The 24,179-nt window shown below is 35.0% G+C and overlaps 1 protein-coding gene across 2 annotated transcripts in view; it reads left to right on the top strand.

The window, feature by feature from the left end:
- NAALADL2 (N-acetylated alpha-linked acidic dipeptidase like 2) overlaps nucleotides 1-24,179 on the top strand; it is a 962,079-nt gene that overhangs the window by 376,501 nt on the left and 561,399 nt on the right. For both annotated transcript variants that reach the window (XM_073023452.1, XM_073023453.1), the window contains exon 3: nucleotides 5,681-5,954. In XM_073023452.1, coding sequence (XP_072879553.1) covers nucleotides 5,681-5,954 — 274 coding nt within the window. The remainder of the gene's footprint in view (nucleotides 1-5,680; nucleotides 5,955-24,179) is intronic.

Raw genomic sequence — 24,179 nt, 5'->3', positions numbered from 1 at the left:
ATATTCTGAAAAATGCATATACGCTGAATACATTATTATGTAACTACTTTGAAGGACTACTATCCTGAGGTGACAGAATTATAAGAGAAATTTCCAAGGGAAAAAAAAAAAAACTCAAGAAAGAGTAGTGTGGCAGATGATGAAACCAGAAACCTAGAAATTAGAAAATTAATGTAAGGTAGCATGGAGTCCAATGAAAGAGCTGTGATTCAAAGAATACATTTTTTAAAATTCTTATATTAAAATCATTAAATCAGCAGTTCATAGTTCTTCCATAATAGGAATATCAAGTACAGACAATTTTTAGTTTAAGAAAAGTTTCTCTTTTAAAAATTCTAATAATATCCAACCTCTCCTAGAGAGCAGATCAAGAAGGAACGCTTGCTGTCTCATTTTGTGTGATTTGTATATTACAAGTCAAAATCAGAAGTGATAGCTGAAAGGAACATTACATACCAAATTTACTTTTAAAAATGGATGTGAAAATAATAAATAAAATATTTGTAAAATACTTTACATGATAGCTAAAATTACAATTCATTGTATTAGTCCAGCTTATTTTAGGAATGCAAGTTTAATATTTTAAAAATCTAATGTAATCCACCAAATTAAAGAAATAAAACATACAATTGTCTTAATAAATGTATCGGAATTTCTGACAAAATTGAATATCCATTTATAAAACATCTATTAACAACATGAGAATGGAAGGAATATCTTTAACCCGATATACACATTACAACATGGATGCCTACTATCACACATTATTAATACTTCTTTAAATATTTTCTGGAGGTCATAGCCTGTGCAGTAAAACAAAAAAAAGTTAAATCTCTAAATAATTAGAAAGGATATAATAAAATCTTAATTATTTTGCATGTGATATAATTTTTTTAAATAGAAAAAAGGAAGAAAATTATTATAATTAAAAAGAGAGTTTAGCAGGATTACTTTATAGGACAACTGAATAGCATTCCTCTACACCAGCAATGGGAAATATTTTAATTTTAAAACATACCTTTATGTTAACATTGACCAGACACTTAACCATTATCTTAATTTGTTCAGGCTGCTATAACAAAATGCCTTAGATTAGATAACTAGTAAACAACAGACATTTACTTCCTATAATTCTGGAGGCTGGGAAGTTCAAGATCAAAGTGCCTGTGGTATCTGGTAAGGGCCTGCTCCCTCACAGATGGTGCTTTTTAGCTGTGTCTTCACATGATGGAAAGATAATATAATATAATCACCCCCCAAAGACCCTAATCTCTTAATACTATCACCTTAGGGGTTAGGATTTCAATATATGAATAAACATTCAGACTATAGCAATAATATTAAGGATTTATTTTTATATTATTTTAAGGATGGCATTTCTTCCCAAAGTGATCTTTAATCTCAATGTGATTTCAGTCACAATGTTGGCGTGGAAGTTAGTGAGCTCATTCTAATATTCATATGGAAGAGAAAAGAAAAATAATTTAAGATTTTCTGATGAACTAGTAGTGTGACTTGCCCATTCTGGATATTAAGACGTATAATAAAGTTGTAATAATGAAAACAGCACATTATTATGGAGATGGAAGAAAAAGACAAATTTAATTGATTTGGGAATGCAGACACACCCAAACACATAGGGTAACTCATATCCGACAGAGTTGTCATTGCACATTAACGGGGCATATTTGACAAGGGGTACTAGGACTCATGTTGGAAAAAGTGAAACTGGATTCCTGCCTCCTACCACATACCTGCACAGATATACACACATGTTCTCCAAGTAAACACTGAAATGTGAAAAACAACTTCTTAAAACTTTTAGGAAAAAGAAAGAGAATAACTTTATGACCACAGCATTGAGGATTTCTTAAGCACATCAGAAAATGTGAAAGCAATCATATTAAAAGCTCTATGCATTAAAATTATAAACTTTTGTTTGTCATAAGACAATACATTGCAAATAAAAAGAGAAGACAAAAACTAGGATAAAATGTGTGCCATACATATGACCTAAAAAAGATTATTCAGGCCGGGGGCGGTGGCTCAAGCCTGTAATCCTAGCACTTTGGGAGGCCGAGACGGGCGGATCACGAGGTCAGGAGATCGAGACCATCCTGGCTAACACGGTGAAACCCCGTCTCTACTAAAAAATACAAAAAACTAGCCGGGCGCGGTGGCGGGCGCCTGTAGTCCCAGCTACTCGGGAGGCTGAGGCAGGAGAATGGCGTAAACCCGGGAGGCGGAGCTTGCAGTGAGCTGAGATCGGCCACTGCACTCCAGCCTGGGCGACAGAGCGAGACTCCGTCTCAAAAAAAAAAAAAAAAAAAAAAAAAAAAAAGATTATTCAGAACATACAAAAACTTCTATAAATATAGGCAAAAATAAGAGCACTTATTATATATAAAAGGAAATGTGAATAGCTAAATAATACATGAAAAGATCCTCACTGGTAATCATGAAGAAGCACATTAAAACCCCAATAGGATATAATCTTACCTTCATTGGGGGGCGGAAATTGGATACAGGAGCAGAGGGTGGTAAAGGAAGCCTTGGAAAACTATCTAGTATATCCTGCATTCCAGCAGTTGTACTTCTGAGTTAAACACATAATGAAATATTACTTTATACTCACTACACTGACAAAAGTATAATATAAAATAAAATTTTAAAGTAAAATAAAATAATGGACAATACCAAGTACTGCTGAGGAATGGAGGAAGTAGAGCTGTCATGAAAAGATGACAAGAGTATAATTAAAATTCTTTTAAAAGCATTTTGACATTTTGGAATAAAGTTACACAGGTGCATACCTTATGGACCAATAATCCCTTGCCTAAAGAAACTTTTGCATATGTCTATCAGGAAACATGAAAAAGAATATCCAGTGCAGCATTGTTTACAGTAGTGAAAAACTGAAAACAACTTTAAAATATTTACCTTAGGAAAATTGATTAAAAACCTGGAGGAATCTCAGACGCCCAATATTGAGTAAAAAACGCAAGTATGAAAGCCATATACAATATACCAATTTTGTAAAAGTGAGAACACCTATAATTAAAGAAATTGTTAAAGAGATATACATATATGTATATAAACCTATTTTAAAAAGACAATGGGAAACAACAAAATCAGATTGATGCTTACCCTGGGGATCGAGGCAAGTGATTGAATAGAGAAAAACTATTCTTGGGGCTTTGATAATATTAGCGATCTTCTACTTCGTAACCTGGGTGGTTCCTTTCACTATTCTTTATAATTGTATACGCTCTATATTCCTTATATGTTTAAATTATTTCATATTATTAAAAATGATATTATAAAGTACATATCCCATAAATTAAAAGTGAAGTAAAGACTGTATACATTTTTTCACTCATTAATTTTAGCTTAGTACTGAAAAATATTTAGAAATCCTCCACAATTAGGACAAATTACTAATTCTTCAGTTGAGCCCCAAAAGAAGTATTTCATTTGTCTTTGGTGGCCTTATAGTATAACACACAATATTTTCAGTTGCTTGCACCATAAAGCAACTGAGACCAACAAAAGGAATGGCAGATTAAACGTCTTGCGCATTCCCTGGTGGATTTATGTTCATCAATTAACTGTGTAGAGGAGCAAACAAAATATAAAGCAGTCTTCACATTTTTTTTCTCTTTGTCTGTCAATGTTAATGATATATTGCTATGTTTGTATAAATAAAATATGTATTTTGAAACCTCATTTTATATGATTTTAACAGAACATATTGATGCACCTTTGTAAATGACTTTCCCATCAAATCGTGTTGTTTTAACTCAGTTTGCCTGCCCCATCCCAAAAATACAGAGAGAATGCAATAGCAATGGAGAAAGGGTAGGAAATGGTAGAGAACAGATAAAGTAACAACAATAAAACAAGGTGGAAGGCAGATCCCTCTTACTGGTAATGAAAAACAATATAATTCTTCTCGCCAGCTCTTCCATAAAATTTAGGTGGCACTGTTGACTGATCCAAGTAGATATTAAAAAAAAAAAAGAAAAGAAAAGAGGGAAGAAAGCATGAATAAGAGTAGCTTCACAAAGATAGATAACTGAGAAACTGTTTTTATTGCATCTTCCTGTGTAGGCCAGCTTCTAAGCTGTGGTCTCAGACTTACCTTTTATCTCTTGTAATGCTTTCTTACCACTATTGTGCCTGCTTCTTATTTCTTTCCTAGGCATGTACTGTTGCAGGGGTGTCCAATCTGTTGGGTTTCATGGGCCACATTGGAAGAGCACTAATTGTGCTGGGCCACACAATAAAATACATTAACACTAACAATAGCTGATAAGCTAAAAATAAATAAATAAATAAAAATTCTTTTAAAAAAGTCTCATAATGTTTTAAGAAAGCTTACGAGTTTGTGTTGGGCCACTTTCAGCCCTGTCCTGGGGCCACATGCAGCCCATGGGCCATAGGTTGAACAACACAGTTTAGGAGTTGTTAAATAAACAGGGTCCTGGAGGAAATAAGTGAGAAAAATAATGTGATGGGCAAAAATAACAATAATATCAAAATAAATACTTAGATAATAGCTTGGATAGCAATAAGATTCTTTTAAGAAGGTATATTTTTGCCCCAAAAGGAAATTATTCCTTTTTGGTCCTTTTTTATTAATATTTCAGCCACGAAACTGAAAAAAAAAATTATCTGGATTAAATTATTTTTATTAAGTTCTCATGTCTGATTCTGTTCTAGGTACTATATACAAATTTTTAACACATTTTTTTCTGGTTTCTAGTATGTCATAAGCAAAAATAGTGTCACTGGATTATGAGATAGGTATAGGAATAAATATACAAAGTACAGAAAGTACGACACAAACAATTTCATATTGGTTTGGCAATCTGTGTTTTTGTTTTGATTTTATTGAAAACCGTGCTCATAGCATCATGTAGTTCGGCATAAAATTTGTATCTAAAGAGCTCTCTCTGTATTATTTTAAATAGCAATAACTATATGTCAATCATATCATTTTACATGAAATCACCTTAACTATAACAAAGAAATGTCTCAACTGGAATGACACCTAGATTTTGGAAATGACTTTTAAGTGGATTACGTTGATGTTGATAGAAGGATCAGAACTAATAGAAGATCTAGTAGGCATTAATATAACTCTTCTCTGCAATGCCATAGAGCTGTGTTAGTGGGTTTTTTGTTTGTTTGTTTGTTTGTTTTTCTTTGGAAAGAGTCTCACTCTGTTGACAAAGCAGGAGTGCAATCGTTCCATCCTAGCTCACTGCAGCCTCCAACTTCCAGGCTCCAGTGATTATTCCACCTCAGCCTCCCAAGTAGGTGGGACCACAGATGCATACCAGGACATCCAGCTAATTTATTTTTTAATGTTTTGTAGACAGAGAGTGTTGCTATGTTGCCCTGGCTAGTCCTGTGCTTAAGCGATCCTCCCTCCTTAGCATCCTAAAGTGCTGGGATCACAGGCATGGGCTACCATAATGGCCATTAGTTCTTAATTTAAGAAATTAATTCATTCTGCTTTGATTTGTGTTTATGTTTCATGTGGTAGGGTCCTGTCTCATTTATCTTTCAGTATCCCACAACATGTATTAATATTGTTCATATATTGAGCAGTCATATCTCAAAAGAATAAAGAATTACTCTTTTAAAAAAAGTTTTCTTTAAAAATTTATTTCAGAAATTTGGTACAACTGTATAAAAGTGAAGATGACATGGAAATTTCAAAGAAGATTAAGACTCAGTGGACCTCTTTGGGCCTAGAAGATGTACAGTTTGTAAATTACTCTGTGCTGCTTAATCTGCCAGACCCTTCTCCCAGCACTGTGACTCTGAGCAGCAGTGGTCAATGCTTTCATCCTAATGGCCAGCCTTGCAGTGAAGAAGTCAGAAAAGATAGCAGCCAAGACCTGCTCTATTCATATGCAGCCTATTCTGCCAAAGGAATTCTCAAGGTAATATGACCATTTGTCTCTGTCATTTACAGTGGGATGGAATTAGAAAACAACAGCTTTCATCTAAATTGAACTAACTGGCAAGATGCAACATACGAAAGTAACCATTAAATCTTCTCAATGTGGAGGTGCCAGGAAAGAGAAGGACAATGTGGCCTTCCCGACCCTTTTCTTGTCATATTTTTAAAGTGAAGACATGTTAGAAAAATTTAATTCAAAGGTGTCGAATGTGTGACTGAGTCATTCACATTTTGCTCTGTCGATACAGTGCAAGTCTATTTCATTCTATGGCTTTGAAGAGGCAAAATTTAATACATTGATATAGAGAAAGGGAAAGAAATGGAGAGGGTTGTGTTTTGAGATTCTGTACACACAAAAGAAATTAAGTGGAAAATTGATATGATTATTAACACATTTAAGATTTGAAACACAACGCCCCTGCTTTCATGATGAAAAACACATGCGATAAGAAGCCAGGTGTGCATTATTTCTTCACCTTTTCTGGGTCAGCAGATTTATGATGCAGTTTTTTTTTTTTTTTTTTTTGCATAGTGGTTAAGTGCAAGGCTTGTAGAGCCACATGGACTAGTTTTAAATCTCAGCTCTCCAATTAACCACCGTTACTTAACTGTGGGGAGGAAACTGGGGCTGATTTCCTCATCTCTGTATTGGAGTCAATAATAATTCCAACTCATAAGGTTGTGAGAAAATATTAATATATGTAAATCTAGGAGGACAGAGCATAGCCTATAGTAAGAACAATATACAAGTTAGATACAACGTGTAATTTGGTCAACAGTTTCTTTTATATGGGCAAGTTTTCTAACTCTATGTAAAAGTGTAATTTGAAAAAATACACTTAGGTTTTTTTTTTTAAATCAAAATGTATATTGCTTCATTTAATAACAATGAAATAATGTTATTTTTCTGACTGTTGTTAATAGCACAAATGTTTCAGAATCTAATTAATTTTTTTTTTTTTTTTTTTTTTTTTTTTTTTTTTTGAGACGGAGTCTGGCTCAGTCGCCCAGGCTGGAGTGCAGTGGCCGGATCTCAGCTCACTGCAAGCTCCGCCTCCCGGGTTTATGCCATTCTCCTGCCTCAGCCCCCCGAGTAGCTGGGACTACAGGGGCCCGCCACCTCTTCCGGCTAGATTTTTGTATTTTTTACTAGAGACGGGGTTTCACCGTGTTAGCCAGGATGGTCTTGATTTCCTGACCTCGTGATCCGCCCATCTCGGCCTCCCAAAGTGCTGGGATTACAGGCTTGAGCCACCGCGTCCGGCTACAATCTAACTTCTTATTAAATTTGATTAATATATGGGATGTTTAAATCATTTTAAATTACTTTGCATAAATACTTGAAATAATAACAGTAAATACTCCTTCCTAATAGATTTTGGGGGAGTGGGAGGGAGAGGCAGATTTTCTGGCAGTCCAGCATCGTTTCTGTTCTGTATATATCATACTTTGACTTTTAGCCAAAGAGCTACATATAACTATTACCACCTTGAAAAGTCTTACCATTAATTAAATTTTAATATAATAGTAAATGTCTGCAATATTTCTACTGTAGGACTCATGTAATTTGATTTGATTAATATTTTGCTCTTTCTGGTAGGTAATAATGGCAACACACCTATATATTAATAAAAATAGAGGAAGGCAACTGTCACTCTTTCCTTGATTCAGAAGCTTCGGCCTTAAGCCAAGACTCTAAAAGTTACCCTGGTATTTTCTCTAAAACTCCTAACTCTGCCCAAGCCATAGGCATTTTCAACCTCTTCTTTATCCCAGTTTGTTCAGGTCGTGCCTTCCCCTAAACAAAAGCATGTCTAAAACACAGAACATTCACAAAAACACCAGGAACTGGAGTGGGTCCTTGGAATCGTCCCCATCTCCTTGCTTTTCAATTTCCGCTGGTGAACATTGATTATTCCTTGAAGAAGGAGATATGCAAAACTCATGAAACATACAACTTGCATCCTTATTTCCTTAGCATGGCTCTCTGTAATAACCCGCTGGGCCCAGTGGATTGAAGGTAGAATAACATTAAATAAATTCCTTAGATATGGGTTCACCACAAAAACCCTCCCTCAACGCTCCTGCGCTTTCGTATTATTATGCAGTTTCCACCCAGACCAAGGAAAGAGATATCCTATCACTGTGTAGCTTCCCAGAGCCCCTTATGGGAGCATGTATATGTTGATCTTACTGTATAATGGGGAGATTCACTGGAGCTGGAAAATTAAATTTCTATGACTCCTTTATACTCGGGCCTTACTGCATAATAAGGGAGAGATGGGAGAGGAACCCTTCAATAACAATTTGTTTACCTTGGTTTAAAAGGGATATTGGCTGGGCGCGGTGGTTCACGCCTGTAATCCCAGCACTTTGGGGAGGCCGTAATCCCAGCAGTTTCGGAGGCCGAGGCGGGTGGATCACCTAAGATTAGGAGTTTGAGAAGATCCTGACCAACATGGTGAAACCCCGTCTGTACTAAAAAAAATACAAAAAATTAGCCGGCCCGGTGGCGGGCCCCTGTAATCCCAGCTACTCCTGAGGCTGAGGCAGGAGAATCGCTTGAGCACTGGAGGCGGAGGTTGCAGTGAGCCAAGATCGCGCCATTGCACTGCAACCTGGGCAACAAGAGCGAAAATCCTTCTCAAAAAAAAAAAAGGGGGGGGGGGGGCAGGGAGGGTGGATATTAACAGATATTGTATACTTCTAATTTCTGGTTCATACTCACCACCAGCAAACCCTCATAATAATGGAGGTGGTGGTGGAGGGAAGAAAGTCAGGGAGAAGATCACTTGGAAGAATCTGTTTGGCCCTAGAGTTCCAATATTGAGCAAATCCACTTTCCTATGCTATTTGTGCAGATATTGGACACAGAGTATTAGACGTAATTATATTTTTGCTTTTTATATTTTATAAAAGACTAGGCTGAATCGCAAAAATGTTAATCACCCCCTTCATTCTAACCGATGATGCTGTAGGATGGATATGTAAATATTCTTCTCCCGTTATTTTCTTTATTCTTTCACACTTCTGCAATTAAATAGCCTCACCTTCAAGTGTCCTGCGTTCAAGTAGTGTGTAAGAGTAACAAATTTTTGGCTATTTAGTGTCCATTGTTAGACTCCTTCACACAACTGAATGTCATCTCATTTTTAATATAAAATAAATTTTTAGTTTAAAATATATGTAATATTACTAATATGTAAAGAGGTTTAATATTTTAAGAAATAAGTTAAAAATGTGAATTTGCAAAATTCCATAGCTTCAACCTTCTTACTTTAGAAAACTGAGCCTATTCCCTTTCTTCTAGATATTTTTAGACCACACCAAATTCCAAGCAGTCACTGGTTGATTAGTTTATAAGGGCCCTATAATTACGATTTTATTAAAATTAAAATGTATTCATACCTGAAGTATTTTAATATCTTTTTCAAATTTAGCAGTCATTGTTTGTGAAGGTTAAGTTAGCCTCCATAAATTTTACTTGAGCACCATTTTTATTTCCTTGACAATTTCAAATCATCAGACCTTAGAAACTAGAAATGTGAATTCTAAGGATACTGATGGTGTTCTCCACCCCCAGCCCCTCCCTCTCCCATTTAGAATTATAAGTTATAAGGGAAGATTAGTTGTATCCTCAGCATTTTGGTTATACGTTCGATATCTTCGGTAGCTGTCTTTTTAGATCCCTTTAAATGAAACAGTTGTTTTTCTTATCCAAATGTATGTGGTTCTTTCCTCTTCTTTATTTTTTCTTTTTCACTTATGTTTTCTTGTCAAGATAGGACACAAAAGAAGAAGCCAGTTTACTTAAAAACAATATATTTTAACTTTCAAAATAATGCATGTGTGTATGTGTCTATAACAATGGCCTTTTGTGTTGTTTTCTGGGCATGTTGTATGACAATTTCAATTACAGCATTCGGGACAATTGGGAGAAGATAGGATTCAGTAACACTTTCTTGCATGTCTCTGTCTTTCACAGTTAAGGCAATGCACACCTATTTCTAAGGATTCGACGTTGTATTGAAAAAGACAATTTAAAAATGAAAAACTTAAGATAACCAACCAGTGGTTTTATCTGTTCCCTGTCAAAGAGTACTCATTTATTTTTTACAAAGTTAATTATCTTTTCATTTTGCTAGTGGAACTGGATTTTTTTTTTTTTTTTTGTTATGTCCCTGTGTAACCATATCTCTGAGAGTTTTCTACATGTTTATCTTAACAGTTATGAGTTTTTACATTTCCTTTTATTTCACATAAAAGAAAATCAACTTCTACTGCAGATTGATGAAGTCATCCAAATATCCATAGTTCTAAGTCCTTATGTAGTATCCTCCCACCATTTGTAAGTGTATTAAAACTGCCTTTTTTAAAGAAGAGTTAAAAAAAAAAAAGCTTTTAAAATGCAGCCATTAAAAGGGAGAAAATAAAGTTAACGGTAGATGTAGAAATACACGCCATGTTTGAAATGTTTGGCCTAAACAAAAGGGATTGTTAGAGGAAACAAAATGCAATATGGATAAAACTAACACCTTGTATTTGAAGAACATAATTTGAGAAATTAATTATGCAAATTAGATAAAGCCACTGTTTTTAAGATTGTATTAATAATGCAAATCTATTATACTAAATACATATTGATTTAAATATCTATATCAAGAAAGCATGTGCTATTGATGCTCTTTTTTAAAACTCAAATTATATCAGTATTGTTATAATTTTCAAAAGCAACTTCTAGGTGGATATTATATATGCATATAGAATACCTGCACGTATTTTATATTCCTGTTTTAGGTATATTACTGAAACTCACATATTCTAATAGCTAAGTCGCTGGTGATTTCTCTATATCACTTTAAATCATTCCCTAATTCAAATCAAGCTTGAGTGGTGGCTGCTGAGGATTCAAGCATGCCTCCTTTTTGATTTTGAGTACATTGTGTTTGCATGAATTTCTATCTGGGAGAGCCATTAACAAGTTCTTAAATTATTCTAGTCTGACTGCCAGCAAAGCTTGCCACAACTTTTTGCTTTTGACAAGGTTATTTGTAGAAGAGGACTGCCCCTTTTCTTTGAAGAGCTGTCATGTCCATTCATCATAGGACCGTTTTGTATAAGCTTCCAATTTGTGCTTTCTGGTAACCGTCTAAACAGCATTTCTGATATCTGAGATCTACTTCAAAAACCTACTTAGTGCCAGCATGATGGATGGTGTACTTTACAACTTCTTTGTAATTCATCGTGCACTAGAAAGGTGACATTGTTTACGCCATCATAATGACAGGTGGGTCAGTAAAAGGGTCCTAAGGAGAGTTGTCCTGTCAGATGCAAAATACATAATAAAATGGAGACATAAATAATTTAGCAGGTGTAAGGTTAGCTTCAGGGAATAAACAGTGATTTATATTTTTATTAAAGGGTAAATATCAACTATAATATTATCATGGAGTTAAAGATATTGGTAGTGAGTGCTGAAAATGTCTAGTCAATTTTGTAAATAGAACATACGACTTTTATGCAATTTCTATGCAATTATTTCTTTTGTCCTTTGTGAAACCCCGGCAGATGCAGAAAACTAAATCACATGTTAATATTTGCTATATGTTGGTCAGATTGGTTCTGCAGTGTTGTTGCTGAGCAGGGGATTTTTCTCATTTACATATATTTTATGGATTTTGTATCTTTTCCTTCTGTAAAGCTTTATTTTTTTGTCTGAAAGATAAGCCAAATAATGCAGTTTTATAGAGAAATTTATTTTTAAAAACTAATTAACTGTACAGAAGCTCTATTATTATGAAGATATGTGTACCTACCCTATTCCGCAGGGAGCAGAGTTCAACAGCCCAGACTAGCATCCCTTCTTAATAGGTGTGCAAATGTGGGGTGGTCAGGTCAATTCTCTAGGACTTAGTGTTCTCATTCATATAAGGGGAATAGTAATAGTAACTTTAATGGTTTTTGTGGGGAATAAATGATATAAGCCATGTAAAGAGCCTGACAGTTAGTACTCTATCAATGTTAGCTATTATTATCCTGTAGAAAGTCAACACATTTAAATGGGAGAAATTAAGAAACTACCAGAACACCAGAACAATATATCAAGATTTGAAAGAACAAACTTTTATTGTATTTATCACATTATCTAAATATAATCTTCCTGTCTTCTGTTTAACATGACAAATACGAATTATTAGGGAAGAAAATGCCTATGCCAGTATGAATAAAAATAAACTATACATAATGCCTTGATCATATGTTTAATTAAAACTGAAATCTCAAAAAAATCACAAATGAAATGTTTTATTCCTGAATGCAGAATGATAAATCATGTTGAGTTGGACCTGAAAAGCATTGCGTGTCTTTATGTGTAAAATATCAATTTGTAGTGCCTTAACATATGAAATCTGAACACTGTATCAAATATTTTCTCAGAAAGTCTTAAAGAGAAAAAAATATAAACACTGCATGGAATCCTTGCAGTCAGATGCCTATTTTCTCATAGCTAGAAAAACTTGGTCTTTCTCTTGTATTTTGAATATTTTCAAAGAAAAGCAAAATTATCAGCATTATGGCAAAAGGCAGAGCTATATGTATTTGGCTCTGAATGATTGCTGTTATAGAGAACAATATCAGTGAGCTAGGGAAGTGAAATGGAACAGTAGTACTTAAACTTTTGTTTTCTGGATGGTAAGATGAAGCAACTATCTCACCAACAAAGAAATGTGAGCTTCCAAGTTTTTTGTTTTGTTTTGTTTTGTTTTTTTTTAAGATAGAGTTTCTCTCTATTGCCCAGGTTGGAGTGTAATGGCGCGATCTCAGCTCACTGCAAACTGCCTCCCGGGTTCAAGCGATTCTCCTGGCTCAGCCTCCCGAGTAGCTGGGATTACAGGCATTTGCCACCACGCCCTACTAATTTTGTATTTTTAATAGAGATGGGATTTCTCCATGTTGGTCAGGCTGTTCTTGAACTCGAACTCCCAACCTCAGGTGATCCACCTGCCTTGACCTCACAAACTGCTGGGATTACAGGTATGAGCCACTATGCCCAGCCCAGCTTTGAAGTTTTCAAATGGTGACAGTGGCTTTGTATATTATCAGTCTCCCTTATTTTTCTTTTGTAAAATCCATCTATTGGCAACAGTGCACAAGTGTGAGATAAATGACTGTGAAAGCAACTGTTATTGTTATTTTTTTTAATCTGCAGAAAGTCCCTTGGCCCAGTGTGACCTTCTATTTCTCATTTTATGAGCTCTGTTCACTAACCAACTAAGTTAGCATAACAATTCCATAATTGCTTCTTTCATTTTTTAAAAAAATTCATTTTATTTTATTTTATTTTTTCTTTTTTTGAGACAGAGTTTTGCCCAGGCTGGAGTGCAGTGGTACAACCTTGGCTCACTGTAACCTCTGCCTCCCTGCTTCAAGCAATTCTCCTGCCAGAGCCTCCCCAGTAGCTGGGACTACAGGCATGTGCCACCGTGTCCAGCTAATTTTTGTATTTTTAGTAGGGATGGGGTTTCAACATGTTCACCAGGCTGGTCTGGAACTCCTGACCTTAGGGGATCCACCCATCTCAGCCTCCCAAAGTGCTGGATTACAGGCATGAGCCACCGTACTCAGCCCATAATTGCTTCTCTCATATTTGAGAATAATAACCATGGGGTTAGTTTCTACATATTTAAGAAGATATATATTTTCACTGTATTTAAAATTTAGACAGGAACATTTTTTAAAAACTTGATCTAACACAACATATTGTACATAGTTAAATATTTGTTACGGAGAGTACATTTTCTACCCGTGAAAGAGAACAAAAGCCTATTTTACGAAATAATAGCTTTAAAGCAAAGGTAGCTAAATTCAACTAAGTGGTTAAAGCGCAGTGGACTATTTTCCCCACTTCATTACAACACATGTGACATTTTTAGTGAGAAACTATTTGGATGAAGATTTTTAATTTGACTAAAAGTTATTTCTAAGGATTTTTAATCACCATAATTACTATTTGACAGAAAAGTCCAGTGTTTTCATTTTTATTTCCGATTTGATTTAGGCACACTATTTGCAAAGTTAAGTGATAATGTAATTTTCTTATCAGATGTATGTTTTAATTTATATAAAATGCCTGTATTTAAGTATTTTGTTTCAAATAAGACTTACCTCATTTCAGCAGATGCTGCAAATTCAGTCTTTTCAGGACTAGAGAGATCTGTGGAAAAGTTGGTTCTTAGGTTGATGCAGTGTTTCAACACATTAATCCAGAAAAATGCTGTCATATTAGTTTCATAGTCTCCAGGAAGAATTTTCTTGAAAGAATTTGCAACTCCTTCAATACACTTACCTTAATAAGTTGAGTATCATCTATTAAATAAAGTGCCCCGTGATTATTAATTTGTTATTCCTTATATTTTAATCTGATACTAAAAGATTAACTGCCTAATGTAGAATATAGCCAGCTGAGTCTCACTAATATAACAAGAAACATTCAACTTTCAGCAAATACATCCTGAGTACCTTTTATACATTAATCTCAGGGGACCCAGTGGTAAATAAGAAAACTTTGGACACTGCTGCCTGCAGCTGGCAATATAATAAGAGAAACTGGCATTTCAAATTGCTTGGCTTGATGCTGCTCTAAAAACTAGCAAATTATTTAAATATCTAATCTCCAGTTTCCTCATCTATAAAAATATCTACCGAATATTAATGTTCTGTAGATAGACTGGAACAATTGATTCAATCTGCTTAGTAAAATGTCTAGCACGGGGACATGAATGGTTAAGTATTTCTTTTCTTTTCTTTTTATATCATGCCATAACAGTTCTTGATATGGTTTAATCCTTTCCACAACACACACACACACACACACACACACACACACACACACATATTCTATACTCAATTTTCTAATAGCTGGAGTTTCCTATGAACCACTTTTTGCCCTTATCTCGTTCTTGCTATTATCTGCTTTTATGGAGACTTCTCGTTGGACCAAGGCCTAACTAAGCACAAGCTTTAACCCCTATCTCTAATGCATAACTGTTTTTTGTTTTCAACCACCTGCCAAAATGTCTACTAGTGTTTTGTTCTACTGCTTTAGAAGGACACACACACACACACACACACACACACACACACCCCGTGCGCACCAGCACAAACCAGATTATTTCAGCTGGTTAGTTGACTTTTTGCATCTTTCCCAATTCTCATGATCTCCCCGCACAGTTCCTCAGGAAACAATGCCCTGTTGGTCATTTGAAATAAATTATGGTGAAAATCTTTAAACCGTAGAAATTTGCAAATGCTACACATCAGGACTTTTTTTTTTTAACCCCAAGAACCAGCTGCCCAGCATTCAACCAGAAGCAATGGACTGGATTGCCAATTACAGCATGGTCATAATATTAGGGTGGAATGGACAGAGCCAAGAACACTGCCATGGGGTAGAAAGTGAGAATGTGCTCAGTGCTCACTTCAGGTCCCCTACCTCTTTCATCTAGGGCCACAGAAGCTACTCAAAATGTGATCATAATATTTAAAGGGGCAGGGAATTTCTTTCAGATTTCTCAAGGTCTGAAATGGGAAGATAAAGTTACTTTCTCGACAGAACTAATGGAAAATCAAGAGGGAAGTTATCTTTAAAAGTTATCTCAAGTTATTTTGAAATACAAACCTTCCTGGGATACTTCTGGCTCCTGGAACATTTTGCAAAATAGCTATTGACCTTCCATCCTGCTCCTCAAGCCATTGGGACTGACTGGCTCACAAGCCCTCTGCCTGAACTTTCAACACAGCAACGATGTCTCTCCCTTGCCCTCCACCCATACCATAGGAGAGATGATTGACTTTCACAGTTTCATTCTAGGACCCTTATCTCTGGAGCAATCAGCTAGCATGATTGTTGATTATTTATTTTGTGTCTTATAGTAGTTTTATTCCTAGTTTGCTTCAGGAAAACACAATAAATATGTTAACCATGGGAAAACTGATAAAGTTGCAGAAGCTCCCATGATCATTTATTAGGGACTTTCATGGTAATATACATGGAGTAAAGCTAACCTCTTTTACACTCATTTATTTTATTCATTCTCATGTTGAGAAAGACTAGTCTAGATTTACTTTCTCTATACCTCTTTTTTCATTTCTAGGATTTGTCAACCAAATGGGATCAGTTTTAGTCTATGAACACTAAGTCTTCTTTTTGGTAAATGTTGAGCAACCAACCAAGATACTGTCACCTTGTTGAGTTGCACGTTAGCTCAGATTTACCACCCAACTGTTGTTCTTTCGTTCTTTGACAGATTTTCTGAAATTTTATCCTTATCCAATCCCATCCCTGTAAAAATGCATAACTTTTTATTTCAACATTTGCTAGTCATGTAAATGTGTGATGCCTCTGTTTCATTTGGTACAGTTCCTCATTCCTTCAAGGACTATGTACTTACCGCTGTCTAAAAAGTTATTCCCCAGGTCTGTGTATGGCTTCTCATCATTTGGATGTGAACTCCTTAGCAATGTCTTCCCTGACTTCCCCTAATTACTCATCACCCTCTATTACAATACCTCTATTTTACTGTCTTTGGGGCATGTCACCATTGAAAGTTTTCTGAACTGTTGATGTGTTTGTTTACTTTTTGTTGTTGTTGACCTCTCAGCATGAGAAAGTAATCAATAGGAAAGGGACCTTTTGTAACTCATTGCCTCCCTCTCTTCAGAAAGCGGAATACAGTGTATCACATATTACCAGAAAATGAAATAATTATCTCTTTAAAACCCTCTTTCTTGGACTTCCCTAATTGTTTTCTCCTGTTTTTTCTTCTGCTTCTCTACATATTTTTTCATAATCTCTTTTTTAAAAGATATATTTTTGCTTTTAAAATAACTCTGTGTAATATAAATAGCTAAAGGAAAGATGCTATGGCCAATTATGTTGTATTTTTAAATGTTGACCAAATAATACAAGAGAAGAGCTATATAATCTCTAAGGTACTATTTATTAAATTCTGGAAAATGTTTAAAGTTTTGCCTTTCTTTCTGACAATCTACAATTTTTTACTCTAGCCCAAAATATTAGATTAAATTTGCATTATTTTTTCTATTGACTTTGGAGATTATACATGTAAAATATGAAAATGAAATCCTGACAAAACTGTTTCACTTTAGCCAAATTTCTATTACAATAATTTTAACTTTTTTTGTCCTTTGGATGTGCATTATATGTTAGATTGTAAAACTGAAGACATTTTGCAAATGTATTAAACAACTACTGTATGCCAAGGCAAGTAGCAACTCTGGCTTATCTTTGTTATTTGTGCTATTGAAACATAGCCACTGTGCCCCAAGCACTGCATTTAGTGTATCACTGTAGCAAGTATATTTTTCAGCAAGTGTACATATTGCAGTAAAGAGAAGTGATAAAATTGTGAAGTCACCCTTTTATCTGGTTCTTTACAACAAACACAGCAAAATTGATTGTGTGTGTTATGCTTAATTCTGAATTCAGCAGGAATGCACCAGTCTAGTCCACTAGCTAGTGTCCCTTCTAATTGATTGGAGGTCCATTTTAACTGACTAGAACTTGTGCTGTACTAGTTACTAAATATTTTAAATATCTCTCCTCTTGTGCCATCCCTTGTCTAATTGGTCTTGATTAACTGGAACACTATTTTGAGAAGGAGCTTAAAAAGATGCTGATTGCTTAGTTATGTCTGCCACAGGAGTGGGGGAAGGCAGTGTTGGTTTTCATGCTTCAATACATTGTGGTCTTCATGATAATGACCATGATGGAAAGCCACTGAGTGAACTCGAAACAGAAGTACTAACATAATTCTAATAATCTTTGAATTTTGAAATCTTTATCAATACTAAGTTTCTAATGATTTTTAGAAAGAAAGAAGTAAACATGGATGATCATGGTGATGTTACAAGTTTTTAATAAACATAAGCACTTTAATTGAAGTAAATTCAAAGCTAGATTACATATGATAGTAGGCAATTTCTAAAGCAGAAACTTGTTTTTAGGTGAGCAATACTTGTGATAGTATTGTACTTTGTCATTATCAGAAATGCTTGGGTTTATCATTTCTGAACTTGAGTAGAAAATTACTGTTTTAGTCAAAGCAGGCTTTTCAAACATTTTGTACATTCTGAGTCTATCTTAGAGAACTAGAAAGGCTCAGAATGATTGATTTGGTTGAAAATGTCAAGTCTGAAAGACTTCAATGCATTAATCATTTCATACGCATGAATAATTTTTGCTGCCTCAAGGTGGAGAAGAAACATGGCACTGGAATGTTCTCCAGTGTGGAACCCCAGCCACCCACAGATGTACTGCACCGGGGACATTTTCCTGACTTAGTTAATTTTAATTACTGTTTTATTTATTGTGTTTAGCTGATTGTAGGAAATGATAATTCTACTTTTCTTTTAGTTACTCTTCTGTTGCTTCTGCTCAGAGTGGTTTTTCCATTCCTATATAGATAGGAATGGAATTTTCCAAAATCTTGTACTCCTGAAGCAAACATCTAGCCTACTTTGTGATGTGTTTAAAAATCTTTACTATTGATAATATTAGGAGAAAGCAAGAGAAAAGATATGACTATCCTGAGAGTCTCACATTTTTAATTCTATTGGAATGAATGTAAAAGTGATTGTTTTGCCTTTGCCAGAAGTCTTGTGGTCTCAAGAGTCACAGGGGATACGGAGTATGAACTTTGGGGCGTGGAATTCCCTACCTGGTAATTACATAAATAATTTTGCTTTGCTTTGACCATGTAATGTGTTAGACATTAGGTTTCTTTTGGACACAATGTTTTGTCCTTATGTAAACTGTTAAAGCTATTAATCATTTAACTGGTGTTTATTTACTATTGACTTCACGCTGTTTTAAGTGCTTGGGATAAATCAGTGAGGAGAAGAAAGATCATAGCCCTAGTGAAATGTAAACTTTGTATAAGGAAGAGACAATCAACATAATAAAGAAGCAAATTATGTGTGTGTACACACACACACACACATATATAAAACACATAAATAAATGTATTTAGCTAATTATTTAGTTATAGTTAGACATTGAAGCATGCTAGCTAAAAATAAAAGTAGAGTAAAGCAAATTGATAGTGCTGTTTTGGAGTGGGGTGATTGTAGTATTGAACAGGGGTGGTTATAGTTGCCATAATAGCTGAAATTTGAAAGAAGACCTGAAAATAGCAAAATAATGAGTCAAATGAATCCAGAAAAGGGTGTATTTCTAACAAAAAGAAACAGCTAAAGCCAAGACCCTATGGGACATATAGAACTCCAGTTAGTTGTTGTAGTTGTGCCAGGGAGAAAGTGGAGAGTAATAGGCAGGACCAGCTACATAATTTGTAGACTCAATGTAGGATAAAAATGCAGAATGCCTTGTTCAGAAATTATTAAGAATTTCAAGATAATGACAGCAGAGCATTAAACCAAGCAGGGAGCCTTTTAAAGCACAACCCTTGTGCAACTGCACAGGTCACAAACCTCTAAGGCCAGCCCTGGTAGAAGAGATGAAGTCATAGAGCAGTATGAAGAGAGGATTATTTAGGGCATAATAGGCCATGCAAGAATTTTGACTTTCATTATCATCCATATTGGGTCCCAATGACCTAATTCACTGTTGTATCTCAAAACCTTCATTTCACTAATGAGGACACTGAGATCCAGAAAAGTTCATTTACTAACCCAAGGTTAGAATGCTAAGTTTTTATTGAATCAGCTCTGCACCATCTGCTTAATCCTCAAAAGGGCCCCTGCCTTTCCATTTACCTTCTACTGCCTTCTCTAGTATACCTGCTTTCTCTTTGGCAAAGAATCGATAACGATGTGATGACAAATTATATGGGGACGAGTCTGGATTATAGAGTCAGGCTGTCTATCTTTGAATTACTGTTGTACTATTTAGTAGCTCTGTGACTGTGAAAATGTTACTTACCATCTCCTTGCCTTGATTTCTTCATTTGTAAAAAGGGGGGATGATTCCAGTAACTTATCTCTTCTCTTTGAATTGTTGTCATGATTAAAGATGATAATGAATACGTAATACCTATAACAGTGCTGGGTATATAGAATGTACTCATTAAAAATATTTGTTTTTGGTGGTGGTAGTTCTGGATCGCTCAATAACTGAAAAAATGTTTATGTATTGATTTATTATTTTTTGTCTTGCACCATCTTCTAGGGAGTCCCTAGCTAATTTCAACACATCTTGTCTCACTCTAAGCTCCAAATACAAATCTCTCTCTCTCTCCTTCTCTCTCTCTCTCTCTCCATTAAGTGATTTATGGTTCTTTTTTTTCGGCATTAACTTCTCTGTTTGGATATATGCACATATTCATTCATTCATTCATTCATTCATTCACTTATTTTATTTAGTTCCTACTATGTGCCAATAACTGTTCTTGGCGCTCAGAACAGAAAGATTGCTGTGGCCACTGTGTGAATATATGAAGGTGTCCCTATGTGTCTTTATCTGCATATCCCACATCTGTACATAAATATGTATTCAAATATATATCCATACAGTATTATTATATGATATTTTTCTAATCAACTACAATCATTGTCCACCAGAAGCCTAGTTGTTTTGTTATTACCAAACAGTATAGATATCTCATTTTCAATGAATAATATAGCTATCTGACATAAGGTGTGTAGAGCCATTGTATCAAACAGATTTATATAGTTCTATCCGAATTACCTCTGTGATATCACTAATTTTGGTCTAGATTCAATGTTTATTTCTATCTAGTGTGATTATTGACATTTAGGGAGTACAACTGAATAGGAATTAGTTAATTATTTATTGAGTTGGGAAATAGCTATTCCTGTTTATTTTTTGTGTGCCTAAATGAGCAAGTTAAGCTTGATCAGTTTGTAAAGTTTTCATTTGTTTATTGTTTTTCTTTATTGATAAGGGAGACATTTTTTGTTTCTTGGCATTATACTCTATTTTCTCCCAAATTTTATTCATTACCTGAAAAAAGTATTTTTTTAAATTAAAATTCTAATTGAAGATTAAATCTTTCATTTGTGAAAGGTTTGATACTTAAAATAATACAAGATTATCCACATTAGAAGAAATTAATGTGAAATAGAAATGCATGATTTTATTCCCTTTGCCATATTAAACAATTTGACACAAAATATCTTTGAATCATTTTGCTCTACCTGTTTTTTAAAAACGGTATAAACTTAATATTTGCATTTATTCTCTATCATTGATGATAGATACTTTTATTTTTCATTTAAATTACTTTATTGATCATAATATTTCTCTCCCACATAGGTCACATATATCTCAATGTATATAGAATACTCTCTGGAAACAAAAATCATTGTATTGGAAGTTATTTTTTATTAGCTTCTAAGTAGCTTTGTTCCTCCCAGTATAAAGTCTGATTTTGAGCTGAGTGAGAACTTTAGGGTACCTAAGTAATATATATTCTAGGGCCCCTCTATGGACTGACTTGTGTCTTCTTTCCCAAAATTCATCCATTGATCCCAGACCCTCCAGTGTGACTATATTTGAGGACAGCCCCTACAAGAAGGTATTTAACGTTAAATGAGGTCACAAGGGTTGAGTCCTGATCTGATAAGATTAGTATTATTGCGGGGCGCGGTGGCTCACGCCTGTAATCCCAGCACTTTGGGAGGCCGAGGTGGGCAGATCATCTGAGGTCAGAAGTTTGAGACCAGCCTGACCAACATGGAGAAATCCGTCTCTACTAAAAATACAAAATTAACCGGGTGTGGTGGCGCATGCCTGTAATTCCAGCTACTCAGGAAGACTGAGGCAGGAGAATCGCTGGAGCCCAGGAGGCGGAGGTTGCGGTGAGTCGAGATCGCGCCTCTGCACTCCGGCCTGGGCAACAAGAGCAAAACTCGGTCTAAAAAAAAAAGGTTAGTATTCTTATGAGAATAGATACCAGAGAGTTTGCTCTCTCTCTCTTTCCTCACTTTTTCTGTGTGTGTGTGTGTGTGTGTAGTGTGTTTGCCATGTGGGGACATTGTGAGAAGCTGATTGTTCACAAACCAGTAAGACAGCCATTGCCAGAAACCTAATTGGCTAGCACCTTGATCTTGAATTCGTAGCCTCCATAACTCAGAAAATAAATTTGTGTTGTTTAAGCCATACAGTCTATGGTATTTTGTTATGACAGCCAATTCTCAGAGATTTGGGTTTGATAGTTCTTAAATGGGACATGGAATCTGAAATTTTAACAATAGTCATTGCTCAACTAGTTGATTTGCTGTGTTTAACTCAGTGGTGCCCTCAACAGTGTCTTTCTCTAGTGGCCACCAAATGCCCATTGTCCTTTCCAATGAAAAGACCTTCTGGAAGGTGACTCGAAACAATCTTGTGCCATCCTTGAATTCTAGTCATATAAGTTGGACAGCTTCTTTCACCTCTCTGAGCATCATTTTCCTTATCTATAAAATGGTGACAACACAAGATTGCTATCTGAAGAAAATAGGATATTATATGCAATGTTCCTAGCACATAATAGGAGCTCACTAAATGTTTTCTTTTTCTTAGTTACAACATCTTTTTTACAAGTCTGAAGCTTGATCTGTGTAATAGTGTAATAGTACATTTCTTCATTAAGACATAGGATCCCTGTTAGCATGCCGTTGATAAACAACATCGCTGTCTAAATGATGTATTTAACACTTTATGGCACCCATAAAAAGAAGAGGGCAACCTACCTGATTTGGTTTCCAGAGGAGCCAGATGAGGGAAATGAGATTTCTATGGTTTTTATTTTAAAATGTTTGTGATCTATGGCACTCAAAACCCGTAGAAGCACTGATATATAGAATGCAACTTTTAAAAATTAACTTTTTAAAGTGTGGAAATCTTTGTCACAGCTCTGTGTATGTGGCCCACCACTCTTTGTTGTCATCCCAAAACTTTGATTCCTTTTTTAACATAGAATAAGATATTTTATTTCCTTTTCAATTTTTGCTGTTGTGTTTAGTTCCTTGTTCTTGGTTAAAAAATGAGTGTAGAATCAGAATTAAAAATTAACATGTAGACTTCTAAATATTACTTTCTGGTAAAAAATAAAATTGTAAAACAAGAACTAAGTTGCACCTCTCAATTATTCTCTCTTATGTGCCAAGGAAGTCCTCATTAGAAAAACTATGGTACACGCAGAATGGATAACTTAAGTAACTAGATTTCTGCTCATTTGACATTTCCCACAGAGACCAGTAAGATGTGTCTTAATCATTGGTGTTTGGTCATAAGTTAACATAGTACCCCCAATTACTTGAGTGAGCAGTTTTCTAGTGTGACGGAATAAATGAAGAAAGAAGAGATTCATTGTAGCATCAAGAATATGGGGAAAAAATGACTTGGCATTTTATCATATCTTTGTATATTGATTTGTGGCTCAGAAAATTCAATGTGTTTTCTTACAGCTGTGATGTTCAATTTGCTTGAAAGTAAATAGAAAAGACTTTCAAAAAGGATCTAGTTTTAAGACTTGCTTTGAAGGCAATGTATAATTTTTTTATTATTGCCTGCAAATCCATCAAAACATTGAGACTTCTGTAATTATTGATTTTTAATGCATAAGCCAATATAAATTGATATAATGTTATCTGTATTGAGAAATATTTTTTTGTGAGAAAACCTAAAATCCTCTTACGTGCTAAAACACTTTGATTTATTAACATGTACTATTTAGAGAAGATGAGTTGAAGAGCTATTTAATTAAAATTGTTGACTCAGCCTATTGATGTGTTCCAATAATGTTAATGTCTTTTGAAGAATTGGTATTTTCGTAACTGTCATACCTTTCTGTTATACAGGCATATCTGGATTTATTGTGCTTCACTTTAGGGTGCTTCACAGATACTGTGTTTTCAACAAATTGAAGGTCATGGCAACCCTGCATTTAGCAAGTCTACTGGTGCCATTTTTTCAGCACCTGTGCTCAGCTCACATCTCTATTTCACTTTTTGCTAATCCCTGCAATATTCCAATCTTTTTCATTATGGTTATATGTGCTAGGGTTATCTGTGATCAGTGATCTGTGATGTTACCATTGTCCATTGTTATTATTTTGAGACACCAAGAAATGTACCCATATAAGCAAACTGATTCAATCAATATTATTTATGTGTGTTCTGACTGCTGTATCCACCAGCCATTTGCCATCTCCCTCCCTCT

Source organism: Chlorocebus sabaeus, chromosome 15 (assembly GCF_047675955.1).
Source record: "Chlorocebus sabaeus isolate Y175 chromosome 15, mChlSab1.0.hap1, whole genome shotgun sequence".
Lineage (NCBI taxonomy): Eukaryota > Metazoa > Chordata > Mammalia > Primates > Cercopithecidae > Chlorocebus > Chlorocebus sabaeus.
The sequence above is the reverse complement of the archived record's forward strand: the minus strand, read 5'-3'. Positions and strand labels throughout refer to the sequence as shown.